The 23,261-nt window shown below is 46.1% G+C and overlaps 1 gene segment (V, D, J or C); it reads right to left on the bottom strand.

Annotated features, from left to right (window-relative positions):
- LOC136127812 (T cell receptor beta constant 1-like) overlaps positions 1 to 16,329 on the bottom strand; it is a 129,837-nt gene extending 113,508 nt beyond the window's left edge. Inside the window, 2 exon segments of the C gene segment in view lie at positions 15,889 to 16,195; positions 16,281 to 16,329. Coding sequence covers positions 15,889 to 16,195; positions 16,281 to 16,329 — 356 coding nt within the window.
- Positions 16,330 to 23,261: the final 6,932 nt, after the last annotated feature.

Below are 23,261 nucleotides of genomic sequence, written 5' to 3'. Positions count from 1 at the left end.
TCAGACTCTTTATACTTCAGAAGCTTTATAGATCATTGGAAATGTTGTTCCAACTCATATTAAGTTTTGGTTTTGGCAAGGGTCAGCAAGCCTTTTCTGTAAGGAGTCAGATAGTAAATATGTTTGGTTTTGTGCACCCCATGCAGTTTCTGCCAGAACTACTCAACCCTGCCATTGCAGTGCAAAAGCAGCCCTAGGCAATACGTAGATGATTGAGCTTAGTTTTATTCCAACAAAACTTTACTTACAAACACTGAAATCTGAATTTTGTATAATTATCACCTGGCACAGAATGTTATTCTATTTTTTTAACCATTTAAAAATGTAAAAACCATTGTTAGCTTCTCGGCCGTATAAAAACAGGCAGAGGCCATATTTGGCCTCTGGGCCTTAGTTTGCCAACTCCTGGTTCATGGACTGAGATAAAAATTGAGATTCATTCCTTTTCCACATGGATATATATATTTTTCCAGCACCATTTGTTGAAAAGATTATTTTTCCCCTCTTTATGCTACTTTTAGTGTTTGACCTAGGGATTACAAGGTGCATCTTTAACTTATCATGGTCTATGTGTAAAAATATTCTATTAACCATAGGTTTTCCATAAATGCTTTTTATTAGGAAGTTTCCAGTTATTCCTAATTTGCTAATTGTTTTTTTAATCAGGAATGGATGTTGGACTTTATCAAAAGTTTTTTGAGCATCTATAGAGATGATCAAATGGTTTTCCTTTGATAGTATTTGATATGATAAATTGTAAAGCTATAGTAAATAAGGCAGTGTGCTATTTGTGTAAGAACTGACAAAACAGACTAATGCATACGCAATGACTGATACATGACAAAAGTGAGATCACAGAGCGGTGAGGAAAGTATTACTCTTCAACAAATAATACTGGGTCAATCGGATAGCTATATGGAAAGCCATAACCTTACCTCTTCATTTCATATACAAGGAACTCCAGTTGAATTACACATCTTAATGTAAAAGTTTAAAATATAAAGAATTTAGAAGGAAATATAAGAAAACATGATCATTTTGAAATAGGCAAAGATTTCCTAAACTAGACACCAAAATACAAAATATAAACCAAAGAGGGGGGAAAACGGACTGATTTTGGATTAAGAAGTTCTCCTCATCAAAGGACACAACTAAGAGAGTGAAAAAGTAATCCAAAGAGTGTGTGTGTGCATGTGTGTGTGTGTGCATGTGTGTGTGTGCCAGGTGAGAGGCTCATATACCTTGATAGGAATGTAAATTGGAAACCTCAAAGAATCCTGAATGGATGATATAACTCTTATTCCAGTCTTCTTTGAATTACTCCCCTTTAACACCTTCTCAAGCGGGGTTACCTTTTATGAAAGCCAAACTGAGTTTCTATTTAAAAAATAGAGAAGAGGGCTTCCCTGGTGGCGCAGTGGTTGAGAGTCCGCCTGCCGATGCAGGGGACACGGGTTCGTGCCCCGGTCCGGGAAGATCCCACATGCCGCGGAGCGGCTGGGCCCGTGAGCCATGGCCGCTGAGCCTGCGCGTCCGGAGCCTGTGCTCCGCAACGGGAGAGGCCACAGCAGTGAGAGGCCCGCGTACCGCAACAACAAAAAAATGGAGGGCTTCCCTAGTGGCGCAGTGGTTGAGAGTCCGCCTGCCGATGCAGGGGACACGGGTTCGTGCCCCGGTCCGGGAAGATCCCACATGCCACGGAGCGGCTGGGCCCGTGAGCCATGGCCGCTGAGCCTGCGCGTCCGGAGCCTGTGTTCCGCAATGGGAGAGGCCACAACAGTGAGAGGCCCGCGTACCGGAAAAAAAAAAAAGAAAAATGGAAATTCAGAAGTGGGTCTAAATAGGCACTGATTCTGTTAGGTCCTCACTGTCGCCCCAGTGTCCCGGGGCCTGAATCCCAGACTCCCTACCTGTCCTTCTCGCTTCTCTCCTTCTTTTCTCATCATCAGCTGGACATTTCCACCTGGATGCTTCAACAGCACTTCACTGAGGTAGGAAATGCTGATTTTATCAACTCCAGCTGAGACTCCTCTTTCTGACCTCGTTCCTGCATTCGCCTGGTGCTACGCATGATCTGGGCAGGAGTGGGCTGTGTGTGTGTGTGTGGGGGGGGAGGGTGGGGGGGGAGGGGGGAGGGTGGGGGGTGGAATCGCCATGTCTTTGTCCCAAAGGCAGTCTGCACTCACAGCTCTGGGCAAGGGGTGAAACGGCGCCTCTGGTGTGTACCGATCTAAGTTCAAATCTTCTAGTAATTCTGGAGGTTAAAACAAAAACAGTTCCCTTGATTAATTCATGAATCTCCATACAGTTTTTGTCCTCAACTCCCTATCGTGGTGCCTCCTGTGTTTCTAAGTCACTTCTAAAATGAATAAATGTTACAGAACCTTACCTTGAGGAGTCAGAACTGTTTTACCTTTAACATTCGGGTGAGAGTCATACAATAAAAACGCGGTGGGGGGTTGAACTGATCCTTGGGACTCCTACCAGGCTGCACTCTGAGTAATTCATTTCTCAATTTCACTCCTAGGCTAACTCTCAAAACCTGACTGGTGGCCCCCTTCAGAAAAGGAACAAGACACATGATCCTTTCCAGAAGAAGATGGGATTCCTCCAACCTGATTAAGCAGGAAAATTGACCTATTTCTGGACCCTGAGAGTGTCCTTGGCCACTGCCTGTTTTATTAGTGTGCCCCGTTGAACAGGTAAACTGTGGCCCCCAGCCTCACCACTTCTCTCTTCATCACCAGCCTTCACAGGGAAAAGGGGCAGTACAGCTGGTAACTTCACATTTGAAATAAATTATCCCATTTCCACCCCCTTAAAAAGCAAAACTGATCAGAACCAGCTTGGAGTTTAGTTAACACTGTGTTCCTCTACATTTCACATGTGTGAAGCGGCCACTTAGTTGCCTCTCTCCCCGCCTTTCTCCTTTTAATAATAGCTTCTCACAAACGTCCCTTCCCTAAATCACATTCGTATCTGTGATGGATCTTGGGATTGGAATACTTTGCTCAAATCTCAGCTTTTCCAGGGCTAAGCCCTTATCAGCCATCTCTAGAACTTCTCTTCTGCCAACATCGTGATGCTTTTACCTGCAGCGGCGTAGGACACACACGGACGCTCCTACCTGCAGACTGAAAACCCCCAGGCTCCCGGGGGTCCCACACAGATGTAAACAGACTGTCATTTGTAATCTGGTTCCACCATTTATCAACCCTGAGACCATGCACGAGGCCATTAACCTGCCTGTCTATCCCCGTTACGTGATATGAAGCAGCTAACAGAAGCAAGTTAGATCTCTATCTACCGATCTGAAAAAATAAAGTCCAAAGTAGACTAAGAGAAAAAAGTATGCAAGTTGCAGTTAATGTGTGCAGGTGGCCCCGCTTTTGTAGGGGTATTTGGGTAGACAGGTTTGCATGAGCATAGAGAAGAAGGTAAGAAACACACCCCCAAAGGTGGGATTGGATACGGCTGTGTTTGCAGAGGGAGGGGGATTATTAACATTTAACATTTGCCTTATACATTGTTGATGCTTTTTTATTATAAAACATAGCTTAGCACTATATACAAGGCATGGAAGCAACTCAAGTGCCCATCAATAGATGAATGGGTAAAGAAGATGTGGTATATATATGCCACATTATATAACTGTATATATTATATAATATTCCATTGTATATGCACATTGTATATATACAGTGTGTATATATAATGGGTATAAATGACGGAGCACAGGCTCCGGACGCGCAGGCTCAGCAGCCATGGCTCACGGGCCTAGCCGCTCCGCGGCACGTGGGATCTTCCCGGACCGGGGCACGAACCCGCGTCCCCTGCATCGGCAGGCGGACTCTCAACCACTGCGCCACCAGGGAAGCCCCTAAATGCCCATTTTTAAAAATAAGCCAAGGGTGAAGGAGCACAGCACCCTGTGCACATGGACGGCCCCTGACCGGTGAACTGGGTAAGCGGTGAGGTCGACGGTGACTTCCGTTTGTGCTGACTGTGGATTAATGTGGCTTCTGCCTCTGCAAGAACGGCCACCACCAGAGTGGAGGCTTTGACCGCTCATTCTAGAACAAGCCTTGAATAATCCCCTTATTTGAAAAGGAAGGTAAATGAGCGCCTCCTACTGCCTGCATTTCAAACTCAATAAAAATCAGTGATGTTTTCACAGGCTCTAGAAATGCTCGTCTTTTACTCCTAATTCAAGTAGCAGTGTTGTTCACTCCAGGGTCGGTTGTGACGTTCTTCCAGTGTCCATCAACAGCTCACAGCTTTCTCAAGTGGGTGAGGGGTGCTGTCCCCAGGGAACATGTTCTAACTCCAGGCTTTCTAAGGTTTGACTCTTTGAAATAAGTAGTCTATTTTTGGTCTTCACTGCCTAAGGAGATGAAGCTGCGTTAGTCTCCAAAGCATTGATGTGAATCATTCAGGCAAAACCAGGGCTTTGGTCTATCCTTGGGCCATGCTAGGCAATTGTATATTTGATTATTTCCGCCCAGAAAGACTCACACAGTTCTTCAAGGACTAATGCATGGCCTCTCTCTATAAATGGAGCCTTTGCTGTCACAAACAGCATTTCTGAAATGGCCGAGGAGGGAGAGCTGGAAAGGGCACTGCCCTGCATCCTGCCCCACAGGCAGGGTGTGGGCTGAAGCTGGGGTTTGGGGGTGAGAGACCCTCAGCTCTGTGTCTCTGGTGTTGTCCAACGATCCATGGAAGTGGACATCCATGACACGGTTCAGTGTATCAGGCCTCGTGGCCTCTAATTTATCCAAGAGGGATCTGTGCCTTGGGAAGACCTTCCCTCACATAATAGAGAAGCCATTATTGTTCCTCCACAACGGGAGAGGCCACAGCAGTGAGAGGCCCGCGTACCGCAAAAAAAAAAAAAAAAGAAAACGTAAGCTACAGACTGATAAAAGGTGTGAGGGCTGCCTACAAATGATAATGAGTCAGTGTGAAATCGTATGTTCCTCAGTGTTGCCAAGGAGGAGGCCATAGTAACAACCATGATGATGTATGAGCTTTCCACTGCTGTCCAGCGGGACACATGAAGACACGGCCAGGCCTCCGTTCTCACTGACTGGGATGCAGGGGCTAATGATGGAGCAGCTGGTCTGTGGACTTTGTAAACAGACATGTTTGTTTCCTGCTTCTGCTTCTTCTAAACCGTGAGACATTGGGAAAATGATTTAATGTCCCTGAGCCCTTTTATCTATACAGTGGGCCTAAGAATATTTGATTTGCACGATTGTTGCAAAGTTTTAAAGAGTATGATATGTACAAAGAATCTAGCACACGTTAAGGGCTCAGTTGCCCCCCTTCTACTGAGTTGGCTGCTGCTGGGAGACATGGAAATATTCAGTGCACACAGGGCAACCTGGGTTCTGTTCGCTGGGAGTGCTCTGGGCTCAGCAGATAACAGGAAGTGGATTTGAAACGGCTAAAAACATCCCTTGCAGGAGGGAAACCTGGGTGGGAGGCTGCACGCTCTCTCAGTGCTCAAGCCAAGGCAGGGAGGTTTGTGCCCAGAACGTGGGTGACTTAGCAGGGCTGTGCTAAGCTGCGGGCACAGAGGTACAGGGCCGAGTCCCTCAGCTCCAAGGAGCCCACGTTCAGCTCAGAGCGAGTGTCACGGAACTGTTGTGCTGAAAATCGATCTGGGAAGTTTCCTTTTTCTCTCTGCATATTTTCATAAAACTCTGAGAGGAACTGGGGGCCCTGACTCAGGGCCTGTTAGTACCAAGATACATTGCGGTGCCCAGAGACAGGGGAACATCTCAGTGTCACTGTCTGTCCTGTTGTTTTGATCAGGTGTCTCGGAGTTTGGGTGACTCCAGCCTCCAAAGGGCCTGTGAGAAACACAGATATAAAATGAGCGCCGGAGAGAGCTTGATGGTTACCCCCAAGGTGAGGTGGGGGATTCAGGAGTCGGGAAGCTCAGAAAGGCGATAATGTCTATTCACAGGACTTACCTGCTCCCAGGAGATAAAGCATCACCCAGGGAAGGAGGCTGGAGCCCAGGGCATGCGGGATGGGCAGTGTGCGCCTCGAACTCACCTTCTGGTCCTCCTGGGTAAGAGCTGAGTTCCGGCTTCACTCTCCCTGATTGGAGGATTACCCTGTGATGGCCCCTCCCTGTTGCCCTCCCGCTGGAGGCTTCGCGAGGTCCTGCGCTCTGTGCTACCCGCACGCCAGACTCTTCTCACACTTCTGCCGGGCAGGAGGCTGACTTAGGGCGAGGTCTGTCCCCACCCAGCTGTGCTGATGTTTCTGTGAGGCACACGCTCTTTGCCCCCCACTCCCCAGCAGCCAGGAAGCCCCGTCCCCTCTCACCTTCCTCACCCCCCGCCCCCCTCCTGCTTGCAGGGCTCCGTGCCAGAACTCACCCACCAGCGCATCAGCCAAGGGGGAGGGTCTGTAAGCCTCCGGTTCCTTCTCTGCCTGGGTACCCCCATCTCTGTGATGCTGGGGTCAGACCAAGCTTTGTGTCGATATTTTCCTTTCCCGGGCAGCAATCCCAGCCCTCACCCTGAGCGGCCAGTGCTGCAGAGACACCAAGATTTAGTCCATCTGACTGGGTCCGAAGCGGGCCTGGGTTGGCTATAAATTCTTGGGAGTGAAGATCCTCCAGAAACAAGTTTCTGCCTTTATGGGCTCGTGGCACACACCTAGTCAACTTGGGGTTTACTGCCCTCAAGCCCGTCTTCAGTGTAGCATCCTGGAGAGTTTCTGTTTATCCCTCCAGACTCACCTTGCCCTGTGAGGCTGACCTTTACAGATTATAGTAACTGGGCTTCCTCTAGACTGAGTTTTGTTTATGGGACTTAATGGCAGGTGAGTGAAGGGAGACAGGGCACCACTGTCCTGGTTTATAATAAATACGTACCCTTTGGCTTCCTTCTCCCCGTTACATTTCAGCCTAGCGACTCGTTCTCACCAAAGGCTGCAGCACCTGGAAGGCAGCCGGTTCCCTAAATTACAGCAGCCAACTGCCCAGGGAACCATTCCCCCATGCCTTTCAGGCCAATGGGGATAAGAGCCACCCATTTATGCTGTCCTAGGACCCTTCTCTCCCCTTACCGGTCTCCCTAAACCCTGTCTCACCTTTATAAATAGGCTCTTCATTGGTCCTCCTCAACCCTCCCAGCACCCTGCAGAGTAGACAGTAGATGTAGCCAGGGAAAAAAGGAAAAACGAGCTTGGAAAATGCACTGGGCCTTTTTGAAAAGTAACAAAAGTCCTAACGTTCGGCAGTTAGCAGTAACAGAAGTTCTGTCTGCAATTAGCAGTGGCAAAAGTTCCAACATTCTGCAGTTAGCATTGCTGAGACCGTCAGCAGAAGCATAGAGAAATATGCAATGTGAAAATAAACAGTATGACTTGGGGACAGAATCTGAAGAGGATCCACGGAAGTATGACTCCATTCCTCAGCTACTCCTGTCCAGGGAATCCAGATCCCTCCTCAGGACACTCTCTCTGATCCCCCTCAGTGGGCACTGCCGTCCACTGCAGAGATCACCTCTGATTTAAGAGGCAAGAAAGCAAGAAGAGGGTAAATTTTACAGAGAGTGGGAAATGTCTGAAATATTTGAGATAATGTTCTGTTGAGTGAGAGGGTGAGATAATTGAAATCTCAAAACAGAGATGTAAAGGCAGGTAAAGTTCGTGACCCGATTTATCATGCTAGATACCAGTTTGTGCAGTTGTGATTTATTCTGACAGCTCTCAGCTGCTGCCCTGAAAAAGCGAGATCCATGCATTCACTCGGGTTTGGGTTTCTGTAACGAGAGGGCAACCTAAGAGGATCATGGTAAAAGAATAAATATTTGCAAGATAGGGGTAAAAGAATGTATTATAACATCATCAATTCTACTCTATCAGGAGGTGATAAAAATATGGAAGGGCCCTAAGGAATAGGAAGAAAGAAAGAATAGTTACCAATGGATAGGAGATCCCGGTAATGCCAAAGAACAGGTGTGGGAGGATAGGAAGCTATGGGCAGAGTGGGATGAATTAACTCATGAACTTGGAGGTGGGTCCTTTCCAGCTGATGGCAAGGAACAAGGGATGATGTTATTAAAGTGAAGCAGTGGAGCAAGAAATAGAAAGAAAAGGCTCATAACTTTGGGGTAGGCAAACAGGATGCAAAGAGCACCAAGTGTAAAGGAAAAAGCTGTTAATTTAGACTTTATAAAAATTTAAATCTTCAATTAACCAAAGTCAACATTAAAAAAGTGAAAAGGCAACCCACTGTGGGCGAAGACAAACTCAGCCTATTTAATGGTCAAAAGACTCCTATCTAGAATATTAAAATATCCCTTACAAATCAATACTATAAAGACAATCTGATTTTTAAAGATGGACGAATTCCAAAGCAGGCATCTTATAAGAGGAGATAGGAAGATATGAAAAAAGTAAATATCATTACTGATCAGTGAAGTGTAAATGAGACACCACTACAAACCCAATAGAATGGCTAACAATAAAAAGAACACCAGATGTGGGTGTGAACGGGGGGGTCAAGGGAACCCCCACACCTTGGTGTTGTAAATTGGTGCAGCCACTTTGGAAAACTATTCAACTGCTTCTAATAAAGACAAATGTGCCTCTACCCCGTGAGTCCATAGTTCCACTCATGTTTATACCTAAGAGAAAGGAATGCTTTTACCCACAAAGACTTGTACAAGGATATTCAGTGCAGTTTTATTCATAATAGTTGAAAACTGGAGCAACCTAGGCATCCATCTATAGGAGGATGGATAAACAAATTGTGATATACAATGGAATACGACTCAGTATTATAAAGAAAAAAGTACTGATAAACACAATATGAGTACATTTCAGAAATAATCATTTTGAGAACAAGAAGTCAATAAAACAGAGTATTTCCTGTGTGGTTCCACTTATATGAAGTTCAAGAATAGACAAAACTATAGTCATAAAAGTCAGAAAAGTGGTTATAGCTCTGGGAAGTAAGCTGACTGGGAAGAGGCATGAGGACATTTTCTCGGGTGGTGGAAATGTTCTTTATCTTGATTTCGGTCATGGTTGCCCTGGTGTAGGCCTTTGTCAAAATTTACCAAGCAAAAAAATGTGTATTAATTTGAGCATTTTTCTCCCTATTTACACCTTAAATAAAGTATGACTAAAACAGTAATAAACAATTACACATTAATAAACAATTAGATGGGAGTCACATACAATTTCATTGCGTGTATTCCAGGTAGTCCACCTTAGAAACGAATCACACACAAGACAGGAACAATTCCATGCATCAAATATTGAGAACATGAGAAGTTCTCAGTGACTGGAGTGTACAACATCCAAATTTGACCTCAAAATAAGCTGGACTGACAAGTTTGCTCAGAGATAGCTGAGGATCAATGGCTGAAGGAAAGCTGTAGCCAAACAAAAACTTCAAAAAAAAAAAAAAAAAGCCTCAAAGTCTGTTGAAATCATTCCAAGCATCCTGACCTGCTGAAAACGCCGTAATTTGGCAAAATTGGTCATTCGTCAGTCTCACCATTTAGACTTTCAGCACATTGGCCAATTAGTGAGTTCAGTGTTTGCCCAGTCAGCAGCCTGCTCCCTTGTCTGTAATCAGGTCCTGGGTCAGCCAGCGCTCCCCCAACCCAGGGTGTACATGGCACAGCAGCTCAAGGGGTGAACAGCACGTGGGGTTTGCCCTTCCTGTGAAGCCCAACTATGGACCCCCAGACTTGGACTTACTGGATCCCACGTGAAGAAACCCTGCTCTTGTGTATGGACTTCTACCCGTAAGAAGCCGAGGAGGGATACAGGCTGGGGGAGAATAAATTGTTGCCAATACCATTTTGTAATATTTTGCAAGAAAAAAAAAATTGAAAAGCTCATAGATTTTAATCCAAGCCAAAGGGATGATAAAAATGAGGTTCTTTCTTAATTTACAAATTGCCTAAAAGATGGGAACCATATACAATTTTATGCATGTAGTTCAACTTAGAAATGAATCACACACAAATAAGAGAAGATGAGAACAGTCACAGGCATAAAATATTGAGAACGTGAGAAGTTCTCAGTGACCTCAAAAGACCTCATAACCTCAGAAGATGCAAAATATTGCCCTGTGCCCACAGGAGAGACTTAGTTTGTCATCTTTCTTTTGATAATTCTACAGTTGATCATCTCAGGGTTTAATGCTGCTGTTTGATGCATCTACTCACATTTCCCCTAAGTGGTTTGTTTACTTACGTGTTTCATAATTTGTTACTGAAAATTGTTTTTCTCCAAAGAATTCTTGCTTGGTATTCAATGAGCCCCAGGCACCTTTGTGTAACAGTTTCGAGCTTGGAGAGCCCCAGATCGCTCAGGGAATTTAAAGCTGCATGGCTGCTTTCTGCTTAGTTCTGCGCTGAAAAAGGAAGTGAAATATAACCTTCATGTTAGATGCTGCTGTCTTTCTGCTTTATTCAATTACCAGAATATTCTGAATTGAGTGACGTAACACTAAGTGCTATTTGCATTTACTTTTTCTAACCGTTTTTAAATTGAAGTATCATTAATGTACAGCGTTGTGTTAGCTTCAGGTGTTCAGGAAACTGATTCAGTGATATATGCATACATATCATCTCTTTCAGATTCTTTTCCATCATAGGTTATTACAAGACATTGCTTATAGTTCCCTGTGCTGTACAGTAAGTGCTTGTTGTTTATTCTATACATAGTAGTGTGTATATGTTAATCCCAAACTCTTAATTTATCCCTGCCCCCCCCAACCCTCCTATCCCCTCTGGTAACCATAAGTTTGTTTTCCATGTCTGTGAGTCTATTTCTGTTGTGTGTTTTTTTTTATGCACCTTTATTGGAGTATAATTGCTTTACAATGGTGTGTTATAGTTCTGTTTTGTAAATAAGTTCATTTATATCCTTTTTTAGATTCCACGTATAAGTGATATCATACGATATTTGTCTTTCTCTGTCTGACTTCACTTTGTATGATAATCTCTAAGTCTATCCATATTGCTGCAAATGACATCATTTCACTTTTTTTAATTGTTGAGTAATATTCCATTGTGTATATGCACCACATCTTCTTTATCCATTCAGCTGTCAGTGGGCATTTAGGTTGCGTCCATGTCTTGGCTATTGTAAATAGTGCTGCAGTGAACATTGGGGTCATGTGTCTTTTCAAATTAGAGCACGCACATACACACACACACTCACAAACACACACACACACTCACACTCACACCCCTCACGCTGATGGACCTGAGTTCACACTAGTCTGGTGAGAGCTTCAGAAAGAGCAGTTTTTCTCCCCTGGTGAGACGTGGCCTCAGGAAGAAGTGTCCACCTCACGCCTGTGGCTGAGCTTTTTGTGCGGAGAGCAGCTGACTGTGCCGTGCTGTGGATTCACTGCTGGCACAGAGGTACAGGGAGGTCTGTTTGGTGCTGGCCGGCTCCAGGGTCAGGGGGAAATGTTCATTCTTGTTTCGGGAGACACTGTACCCCTCCGTGACATCCCCTTCGCCAGTGCTACCGACGCCATTTGAATAATAGATCAGCCTCGGCCCCTGTCCCAGATCTTGCCGATACCAGAACATTCCCAAATGGTTCATATGCTGAGAACAATCCAGGACCATCTTGTTTCCTGCTCGTATAATATGGTATCTTGGCTTCTGGGTGACTGCTGCATCCATGGGACCTGCTGAAGAGGCAGACACACAGTAAAGACAAGACTCAATGAGTAACGTGGATCTGCAAAGGAAAGGGAAAGGCTTGGAGCTGGGGCTCTGCAAACCCACAGCAGAGGTTTCAGCTGAGTTCCGAACTCACCTGCCACCAGCAGACAAAGAATCACACGAAAGAGGTTGGGGCTCATGGCAGGGTGAGGGCGAGAAGAGGGCCGTCCCCACTAAATGCTCTGTTCCACAGGCCTGAGAGAGGGAGCTGGGGGGCTCTTCTCCAATGGCCAGGTGGGGCTGCCCGGGATGTCACTCCGCCTACCCCTGCAGATTCTCCCCGCCCCGGGAGGATCCCCCCCGTGACTTGGCTCAGGTGAGGTCAGCGTCTCCTCTCCTAGATGTTGCTTAGCTTGCCTGCAGGGGAGGTGGAGTAGGGCTGCGACGCACTGACTTTTGGGTGCACTCCACCCCCTGGGTTTCCCATATTCCTCTGACACAGTTGCTCCTTGTTTGCACCTGCCCCTGACATCAAGGCTGCTTCGCCCAAATCCTTCAACTGTGGATCTCATTACAGTTTAGAGGGGCCTCCCACTTCTTCCATAGCTGTAGGTAGTTTGGCAATAACTGAAAACTTCTTCAACAGCTGTGGAGTAGTGGATCCACGCCTAAGTTTTTCTTAACCCTTTTCCTCCCAGGCTGCTCTCCCAGACTCTGCCCAGAGCCCCTTAGATCTCGGTGGCGCCATAGTGCCATCTTGTGGCCAATACCTGAAGTTTCATCACTGTCTCTTCTGCAGTGGCCCAAGGGGTGCTGGAAGTGTCTTATGCTCAACTTCCTTCAACGCTCATCCCAACACCAGTTCTAACCCAAACTATTCCGCTGATTTATCATGATTAATAGGCCGCCCTCATTCTGCTCAACCACTATCGCACTGTCTGCCAGTCATAGGCCAACTGAGTTCTTCCCCCTTAAAATTATCTTCTGAAAGGGAGAGGGATAGAATGGGAGAAATTAAAGGAACTAATGTTTAGTTAAACTATGTTTACTTTAAACTAATGTTCAAAGTAGGAAGAAAAACACAGACCTTGAAGTGTAAGGAGGTTCTTTTACCTTCATTACAAAAGATGAAGAAAAATAAAAGACAACCAATGTTAACTCCAAAATATAGATTAGCAAAGGACTGGGAAGGTAATGAAATTACCTTCGAGATGGGGTCAAATGTGTATGAATAAAAAGTAAAACTGGAATGTAAGAAAAATAAGAACATCTCACAAGGCATTAAGCAATCACGGAGGAAACAGTATCTGATGGGGAAATAAGGATGGATGGGATTAAGACCAGCAAGGGACAGTCTCCACTAAATGAAAACTTGTACAATGTGCGTCTGCTGATTTGAGCGGCAGGGAGGGAAGAGATGATTCTGGAAGAAGCAGAGGAGTTAGGAGATGTGAAAACATCGGTACAAAATAGTATTATAAGGAGGCTGAATCTTCCGGGTTCATGTGGCAAAAATGGGGGAAAAAATGGAAAAAAAAATTGAAGATGAAATCTAGAAAGGGAGTCCTTGGAATGGGATTCCAAGAGTAGGGAATTCCCATGTGTGCCCTGGCTCTCCTCACTCCCCAGAGGCACAGGGCAACAGAGCAAGGGGAGCTTTGCTGGTGCCACAATTAAAGACCAGGAAAACTCCCTCCCATGGATGTTCACTCCCTGGGGAAAGAAATTTGTTGTACAGAGCCACTACAATTTCTGATAAGTGGATTTGGGGCAACTGTCACTCCCCTTACCTGCTATGCAAGGCTCAGGGAGCCTCTACCATGGCCGTGACATTCAATCCCAGTCTCGGAGCTGGGTTATCTCTTAGGACTCCCAGAAGACATGATCCATAATCATATCCACTCTGACCAGGGCCTTAGATTTCATACATTCAAACCGCAGCTTCACCCACAGATGGATGGAATATGTTATTTACAATATAGATGTTTATGCTTATAATGAATATCTATAACAATATATAATATAGCAAATACATAAAAAGGGATAGGGGCATTAGAAAATAAGGTAAAGGTTTCAAGGAAATTATTTCAAATTGAAAGGCTAGGGCATGAAATAAAACAGTCTCTCGAGAACAGATTTACTCAGGGAATCAAGATGAAACTGGAGAGGTTGTAAAAGTATGCTCTAGTGTACCTGTCGGGACTGGGGCAGTGAAAACATGAAAACAAAATAAAGTGGGCTGCTGAAATGAGGCAGAGGAAATGAAGTCTTATTGTTTTCAACATTGTGTTTGTCAATTAACTGGCACAAAAATAGTAAGGACTTTACTTAAAACAGGAAGAGAGGGTTTCCCTGGTGGTGCAGTGGTTGAGAGTCCGCCTGCCGATGAAGGGGACACGGGTTCGTGCCCCGGTCCGGGAAGATCCCACATGCCGCGGAGCGGCTGGGCCCGTGAGCCATGGCCACTGAGCCTGCGCATCCGGAGCCTGTGCTCCGCAACGGGAGAGGCCACAACAGCGAGAGGTCCGCGTACCGCAAAAAATAAAAATAAAACAGGAAGAGGAAGAGAGTCTTGATGCTATGTTGTGGAAAACTTCCAATGTGACAGGGACAGAAGAGGCTTTAGAAGGAAGAGTATGCCCCAGGAGGTAGTTGAAAACTTTCCAGATGCCAGCCACAAGCACAGAGGAGATTCTGCTCACTGCACAGACAGGCAGCCAAAGCCACGTATTTGGGCAGGCCCCCGAAGGACCCATGGAAGACTGTTATGTCCGGGACTTTGGGTCCTTGCCTTGGAGCACTGAGCTGGCCCTGGGACTCCTAGAACACAGGAGCCATAATGATTTCTATCCACCAACATTTACAGCCACAGTATTTCAGGAGTTAACCTGTGGTCTCTTTCTATCCAAAGAAGAGCTGATGTCCAAATCAACCTCTTTTTTTTTTTGGTGAATGGAAAGCAAAAAACAGCCTATTTAAGGTCTCTAGGAACTGCAAGGAGAGAGGAGGATGAGGTCTGTGAACAAGAAGGAAGCGACTGTGTGACACTGTTTGATTAAGCTACTGGCACAGAGATACACGGCTGAGTCCCCAGGCTCCACTGGCTGGATCTTCAGATGCGAGTATGAGCCCTCAGGTCTCTTAGCAGAGAAGCAATCATTAGGCATCCCCGATGCCTCTGGTGCATCCCTGTTTTGAAAGTAAATCAAAAGCTCTGGGCCCTGCCCCAGTGTCTGTCAGTCCAATAAAGGGAAACATGACCAGAAATTGGGTCACACCTGAGAGCTACAGCTTGGCCCCTCCCTGTGACCCTGTGCCTGGGGGACTGGGACAGTCCAGCTCCTGTGTGACCTGTGGGGACAGAAGTTGGGGACAGTAAGGAAGAACATACTTGTAATCATCACACACACACACACACACACACACAGAAGATGGAGGCCCGCTTATGAGTAGGAAGGAGGCGTAGTCCACAGTAACAAGGGGAAAGTTCATAGTCCGGACCTGGAAAAGCTCGAACAGAGACACCCCGACCGTGTTCACAATTCTCCTGGGAAACAGGTGTGCCCAGAATTGCCTGACCACCCAGTGGGACCTTGAACAGGAACATGGGCAGGAGTTAATCACAACAAAAGGAATGGTCTATGTCCAGTGCAGAGGAAGTAGCTTTTGACGTCTCTTAGATGGGACGGGACATGACCCAGATGAGGCAGTAGCAGCCTGGGGGCCACGCCCCTTCCCCCAGAGGCTGGAGTAGAGAGGGCCGGAAATCTGAGATCAGGGAGGTGGGAAGACCTGCCCCGCCAGGGAAAAGCAGGAAAGAGCAGAGAGCACGTAAGGGCCAGTCTGGGGGAGAACCTTCCAGAGAAACAGAACTGAGGTGCCTGGGGATGGACAAGAGGATCTAGATGTATGTGATTTACCAATAGCGTTCCCTCCTGGAGGCCTCAGACTCAGGCTGATGGCTAAGAGTCAGAGCTGGGGCAGGATCTTTCTGCTCACAGGGCAGCTGCAGAGGAAAGACAAAGAGTGATGGTGGGCACACATCTGCAAGGCCATGGAGTCAGGTCTGGGCTGGCCGAGACCACACACTGAGAGTCACACTGCAGGCACCTGGCACCCAGGGCTCCAAGGCTCCAGGTGCTAGGAGCCTGCAAGGGGCTCTGCTGAGTCCCGGGGTGCAGGGCCTCCCCTGCCTTTTTGTGCAGAGAGGAGGTGGCCGTGCAGTGCTGTGGAGTAACTGCTGGCGCAGAGGTACACAGATGTCTGGGAGTGGGTGGCAGCCACCAGCGTGAGAGGGAAGTTCTCGAGGTTTGATCTGGAGACGCTGTACCCGTTGGGGACATCTCCTTTGTTGGTGGTGCCAGTGGTAGTTGAATAATGGATCAGCCTCAGCCCGTGTCCCAGGTCTTGTCGGTACCAGTACATATAGCTGTGGTCCAGATCCTGGGCACATTTCAGGGTCGTGTTCTGTCCTGTCCTCAGGACCCGGAATTTTGGGTCCTGAGTGACACCAGCATTCCCTGGACCTGTGGAGAAGGAGAAGCTGATGCTGCAGACGCAGGGGACACGCTTGGTGCCGGGACCCCGAAAGGGACCCTTCCTGGGACTCACCTGCCTGCAGGAGACAGAAGGTCACACAGCACAGGAGGCTGGTGCCCATGGCAGGGCAGGCGGGCAGGGAGAGGAGTCTTCTGTGTGTTGAGGAGAGGGCAGAGGGGCTCTCCAGGGAGTCATTCTGAGGTGTCACTGTCCCTGCCTGGCCCCAGAGCCAACCCGTCACAGGGGGCCACGCCCCTTCCCCCAGAGGCTGAAATGAAACATGAACCTCCAGTGAACAGCTCAGAACAGGAAGAACACGTTCCTCTGAATGGATGCCTGTCTTACAAGTTTTGTTAACTTTTCTGTAAAACACCTTGTAACTTTATGTGTAATTTATCCCAGAGATAATTCTTCATTAATACGTATATTGGTTTCATTTATCTAATCTAGTTTTGAATTTCGGGGAAAATCCTTATGGTTTCCTGCTGCCCTTTATGACTCATGCATCCCAAATACTCTTCAAGTGTCTGTTTCTACTTTGTTTAATTCATCACAGTCCTGGTCCTGTCCTTCCACCTACAGAGATTCTTCTGGTATCTGGTTTCCCGACCTCAGGCTCAACATTTGAGGAGTCGTTTGGCTCTATTTCTCGTCAATTCACCGACAGGGGCAGCTGCAACTCCTTCCTGGTCACCTGAGCACGTGCTTCCTGTGTCAGGAGGGGACATCTAGCAGCAGCAGAGCCACATCACGCCTATGACCGACCTTCCTTTGTGGAGAGATGGTTGCCCAGCACCGCAGATGACATGTTAGCACAGAGGAATACAGACGTGGGAGGGATGGGGTGAGAGGTGGCAGACTCCAGGGTAAATGAAAGATGCTCTGTTTTTACCCGAGACATCCATTCCATGGGGAATACCTCCTGGTGTAGCATCTGTCATTAATTGAGTCACAAATATCATAGAGCCCCAAACTGTACCTTGTTGCACATAACCCCACACTGAGAAGGACCCCGTACTTGCTGCCATGTCCTGCTGTCGTGATATTCATTCTAAATAAATTTAGAATCACGGGCCCTGCAAATTATGTAGCTGGTCCTGAGTACATGATTTTGGACCTGTGGATACTGCCTGATGTGCTGGTTTCCCTTGAGCGTGACCACATGTCTGGGGTCTTGGTGACTCGGCATTCCTGGGGTCTGGGAGAGAAAGACACAGAAACTAAAGTCAGAAGCAAAGAAGGATCCTGATGTAACCACAACAAGAAGCCTTGATCTGGGGCCTGGCAAGCCCCAGAGTGGTTCCACATCTGTGCTCAGACACCCCTAGTCCAGGAGACAGAAGGACACACAGCATGGGAGACCGGTGCACAGGCAAGGCCAGAACAGAAAGGGGGACTTTCCAGATCAAGGCCTGTGTCTTGGATACTGGGGGTAAAAGCCAAGGGAACCCTTCTGACGTGAAACGATCTCTCACCGAAATTGCTACTGTCTGTTGTCTGCACAGCCCAGCACACAGTGTGTGAACATGAAGCCTTGCTCTGTATGCGTCTCATGGGATCTCAAAATAATTTCCTCGGAGATGATGACTTCTTATCAAAATATCATTATAAAATGATTTCTGGGAATGGGTGCATGAGAAAAGAAATTTCTAAAAGTGAATAAATTTTATAAAAACAGCCTCTACCACCTGGCAAGACCTTTTGATGGTCATTTTATCAAACTTTCCATCCCCAGCAAGGATTGTCCCTGAAGTGGATATTGTGTATCACATGATTTCAAGCACTTTTTTAAACCATAACACTTTCCAGTAGCACCTAACTGTCTGAAATATTTAGCTCTGTGCTAAAGAGGAATTGTTTCAATGGTTAGAGACCTTAAATTTTCACTAAAAAGATGCTTGAGCAAAACGAATCTATAGTAACAGAAATCATTTATTTGGTTTTCAGGAATGGACAGGGACATGGGAAAGGGGCATGAAGGAACTTTCTGGGAGATAGAAATGTTTCTATATCTTAATAGGGTAGATATTACATGGGTATATACGTATATATTGAGCAAAACCATTGACCTATCAATTATAAAGTGTGTAATGATTATTGTATATACAGTTGATCCTTGAACAACACAGGTTTGAACTGCGTGGGTCCACTTTTTAATAAATACATACTACAGTGATGCAGGATCTGTAGTTAGTTGAATCTTCAGATGCAGACCGCGGATACGGACATTCAAGTGTGAAGTTATATGTAAATTTTTGACTGTGGGCTTGGGGGTGGCTCAGAGCCCCTAGCCTCTGCTAAACTCCACATTGTTCAAGGCTTAACTATAATTCATCCATCAATAAATTTGATTTAACAACGCCTGATGAGGGATGCGTATTACGTGCTCTGGTTAATTTCATGTAATGAATCACCGGGCATAAATATTCACCTTTCTGTGACTTCTGAAGTCCTCAACTACAGGCAAAATATGTCCATCTCTAACTTTGCCCCTGGGAAACGGTGGAAGAGGCTGTCAGAGAGTAGCAAAGGGAGTCAAGAAATGCAGAGTTCTGTTATGTGCCAGGTACTTCACGCTTACTAAATTTTTATGCAACCTTGGAAGATGGTGCGATGGCTAATGTAATGTGTCAACTTGTCTGGGCCACAACTATTTAGTTAAACACTATTCGGGGTGTTCCTGTTAGGGTGTTTTTGGAAGAGATTAACATGTGAATAGGTAGACTTTAATATTAGACTAGATTAACATTTTAGCTCATAAAGCAGATGACTTTCCATAATGTAGGTGGGCCACATCCCATCAGTTGAAGACATGAATAGAACAGAAAGCCTAATCTTCCCAGGTAAGAGAGAATTGTCCAGCTGATGGCCTCCACTGGAACACCGGCCCTTTCTGCCTAACAGCCTCTGAACTTAAACATCAGCTCTCCCTGGATCTCTAGTACCACCAGCCCAGCTGCAGATTTTAGACGTATCAGCCTTAAAAACAATGTGATATACACACACATACACACACACACACACACACACATTTGTTCTATGGGGGGACTGTTCTATAGGGCAGGGACCACAAGTGTTGAGGACAGACTTGAGTCTGCTTCCTTGCTCTGACAGTTATGAAATAGGAGATCTGGGCAAGACACTCCTCCTCAGATATACAAACAGGTAAAATAATATTTATTATGCATGCTCTTTGGGAGCATTCATACATATCAAAGAAATAATACCTGCGAAAGGCTGTCTGCTTTACCAGGGCCTGGGAGTGGTTGGCTGGCAGTCAACGCCCTCACGGCCACTTCCTGAGCTGGGGCAGGAATGTTTTTGTACCAGAGGCAGCTGATCATGCAGGGCTGCGAATTGGCTGCTGGCACAGAGATACAGGGCCGCCTCTGTCAGCTCCAAGGAGCTCAAGTGAGGCTCAGAGCTAGAGTCACTGAATTGTTGGCCTGAGAATCTATCTAGGATGTTTCCTTCTTCTCTCTCTTCCCCTCTGTAATACTCAGCTGGGAACTGATGGCCCTGGCCCAGGGCCTGTTGGTACCAGGACACAGAGAGGTGTCCAGAGACAGGGGAACATCTCAGTGTCTCTTGCTGTTGTCTTGATTTGATCACGTATTTGGGGGTCAAGGTGACTCCAGAATCCACCGGGCCTGTAGCGGGGAGACAGAAGGAAGCTGAGGGCAGAGCGCTGGGAAGCCCCCTGCTGCAGCCCTCATTGGCTTGTATCTCGGGATGGCGAAGGCATATCAGAAGCTTCCACACTGTGCCCAGGACTCACCTGCTCCCGGGAGACAAAGAGTCACACAGCAGAGGAGCCTGGAGTCCATGGCAGCGTCAGGAACCAAACAACTCCTAGCTCGGGGCGGGTGTCCTGGGGTGAGTGGTCTAAAGAGCTGAACCTCCTGTTTCCCTGGTAGGAGATTTTCCCATGATGTCACTGCCCTGATGTCTCTGCAGGCTGCCTCCTGGTCCACTGCACCCCTTGGCAGGACCCAGGCCAGCTACTCTATGCCATTCCCTGACCTGCATAGCCCCTCGGCAAAGGGTGGGCGTGAGGTGAGTACCATCGCCACATCCCCGTGTGCCCACGACACACTTGTTCTCCTCTGCCTGCCCCTGCCTGATAACAATCACCCAGTCCTCCCCAGCCATCCCCGCCCCTTCACCCTCCACTTCCTTTGCAGTCTCCCGGAGACGCCTGCTTGGCACATCCTGGGGCTCAAGATGCATCTCCACTTCCCTGAGCAGTGAGAAGGCTGTGCTCGCTCCTCCTGTCCTGGGACCACTCAGTGAACTCAACCAGGCCCCCTGATGCAGGCATGTGGCCAAGGTTCCCTTAAGCTGCCCTCTCCTGGGTGACTGTCAACCCCATCAGCGCCGTGAGTACCCTGGGCCCACAGTGCCTCCGAGTGGCCAACTGTCCACGGTATCATGGATTTACAGCTTCTTCCTAAATCAAGAATAGAAATTCCCCACAACCCCACCTGCAAACCACTACACACACACACACACACACACACACACACACCCCTGTTCTACTGCCTTCCCAGCCTGACTAAATTAGGGTTGATCTTCAAATCCACTCTTAGCCTGTGGAGGTGAAAGATTGTACGATCCATTTCCATTAAGAAGCAAATACTTGCTGCACCATTGCAATGACGGCAGTATGCTAAGATGGAATAATAGGGCGTAAAAATAAACACTGATGATTTCAAGTGAAACCAGGCTGGAAACATGTATTCCATAGCTCCCTCTGACTAATCGGATCCATAGTTTCCAGATTTTATATTTAAATTAAGTATTACCAAATTCTAGGTAATGCATTTTATAAAGAGGTTTTATGTATATCATCCCATTTATTTCTGAACTCATAAAATCCCAAAATAAACAACCATGTCAGCAGAAGACCTAACTGGACATTTCTCCAAAGAAGACATACAGTTGCCAAAAGGCACATGAAATATGCTCAACATCCCTAATTATCAGAGAAATGCAAATCAGAACTGTAACGAGGTAACACCTCACATCGGTCAGAGTAACTATCATCAGGAAGTCTACAAATAATAAATGCTGGACAGGGTGTGGAGAGAAGGGAACCCTCCTACACTGTTGGTGGGACTGTAAATTGGTACAGCCACTATGAGAATATTATGGAGGTTTCTTAAAATCTAAAGATAGAGTTACCGTATAATCCTGCAATCCCATTCCTGGGCATAACTCCTGACAAAACTATAATTTGAAACGATACATGCACCCCCAATGTTCATAAGGCACTTTTTACACTAGCCAAGATACGGAAGCAACCTAAATGTCCACGGGCAGATGACTGGATAAAGATCTGGTATCTATACACAATGGAATATTACTCAGCCATAAAAAAGAATAAATAATGCCATTTTCAGCAACATGGCTGGACCTAGAGATTACCACAGTAATGAAGTAAGCCAGACAGAGAAAGACAAATATCATATGATATTGCTTATAGGTAGAATCTACAGAAAAAAAGATACAAATAAGCTCTTTTACAAAACAGAAATAGACCCACAGACATAGGAAAAAAACTCATGGTTACCAAAGGGGAAAGGTGGGGTGGGATGAATTAGGGGTTTGGGATTAACATGTACATACTACTATAAATAAAAGAGATAAACAACAAGGACCTACTGAATAGCACAAGGAACAATAATCAATATTTTGCAATGACCTGTAAGGGAAATGAATCTGAAAAAGTATATATACATATATGTGTGTGTGTGTGTGTGAATCACTGAGCTGTACACCTGAAACTAACACAACAATGTAAATCAACTATACAGACAAATGCAAAGAAGCGATTGAAAACATCCCAACTCCGAATTCTGAAATTGTTATAGTTCAGAGAGATTAGGGAAATTGCAAGAGAGGGGCAGTTTGGATTCAAACCCACGTTTAACTATAAAACCTATATATATACATAGTTGTAGTTTACCTTACGACGGGGCCGAAAGTCAGCTCATCGCACGAGATGAATTGTGCCGAGGCACGGCAGTAGAGGGCTGCCGCTCGCTCAGGCAAATCAGCACCGCCTGTCCTGCTGTGGTAGCTTTTATTAAAGCATTATCTAGGTTTACATTTTAAGACTTGTTTTTTTAACATTTCAGAAATGCCAAAGCAGCAACCTGTGTTTTTATTAATTATACAAGCAATAATTGGCTTTCGTGAGCACCTGCCGTGCTTCGTCCTTGAGCGCAAGGACAGCACAAAGTTCCCACCATTATTTTGATTATACTGAAGTAGCACAAGGACATTTCCTTGCGTTCCCACCACTCTGATTATCCTGAGGACGTCTCATGGATCAGTGCCCAAAGCACTCAATGCGTATTCGCAGGCCCCCTGTTTGCTGGGGGGGCGTCCAAAGCAATCAGGACTGTTCACAGTTCTGGCTTATTCGCAGGCCCCCGGTTTGCCGGGGGGGCTCAAAGCAATCAGGACTGTTTGCAGTTCTGGCTTATTCGACAGCCCCCAGTTGGCTGTGGGGGGGCGCTCATGGGTCACGTTTCCTTTCCATGTCCTCAGTTATTCCACTACATATATATATATATATAAAATTCTATGTTACCGTTCCATTAACACTTTACACTATACTCACTGGGAACTGTATCAACAAATGTACTTTGATCTGAAGAGGGCTGAATATGGAATATTGTGATCAGACTTAACACTGACATAAACATACCCAGAAAAGAAAATGTTAAAATGTTCACACAAATTGGAAGCCTGGGCTTGGGTCCAGTTGTTCATACACTAGGATAAATGCCTGAGTTGTGCTGGGAAAAAAGTATTCCACGCAGCTATATATAAGTGGGCATTACTTAATTCATTTCACAGGTGTCAAAGGGTATCAATTATATATTGGTAAAAATAAAGTTCATTCAGTTTTAGGTAAAAATAAAAGACACATTTTTCATTTTCACCAAGAATTTTATTGAACAATGTATTCATTCACCAAATGAACTCTTTGGCCAACCCCAGTACATACACACTTAGCTTTCCCTATGAAAGTAAAGGGAGCAA

Source organism: Phocoena phocoena, chromosome 9, assembly GCF_963924675.1.
Source record: "Phocoena phocoena chromosome 9, mPhoPho1.1, whole genome shotgun sequence".
NCBI classification, from domain to species: domain Eukaryota; kingdom Metazoa; phylum Chordata; class Mammalia; order Artiodactyla; family Phocoenidae; genus Phocoena; species Phocoena phocoena.
The sequence above is the reverse complement of the archived record's forward strand: the minus strand, read 5'-3'. Positions and strand labels throughout refer to the sequence as shown.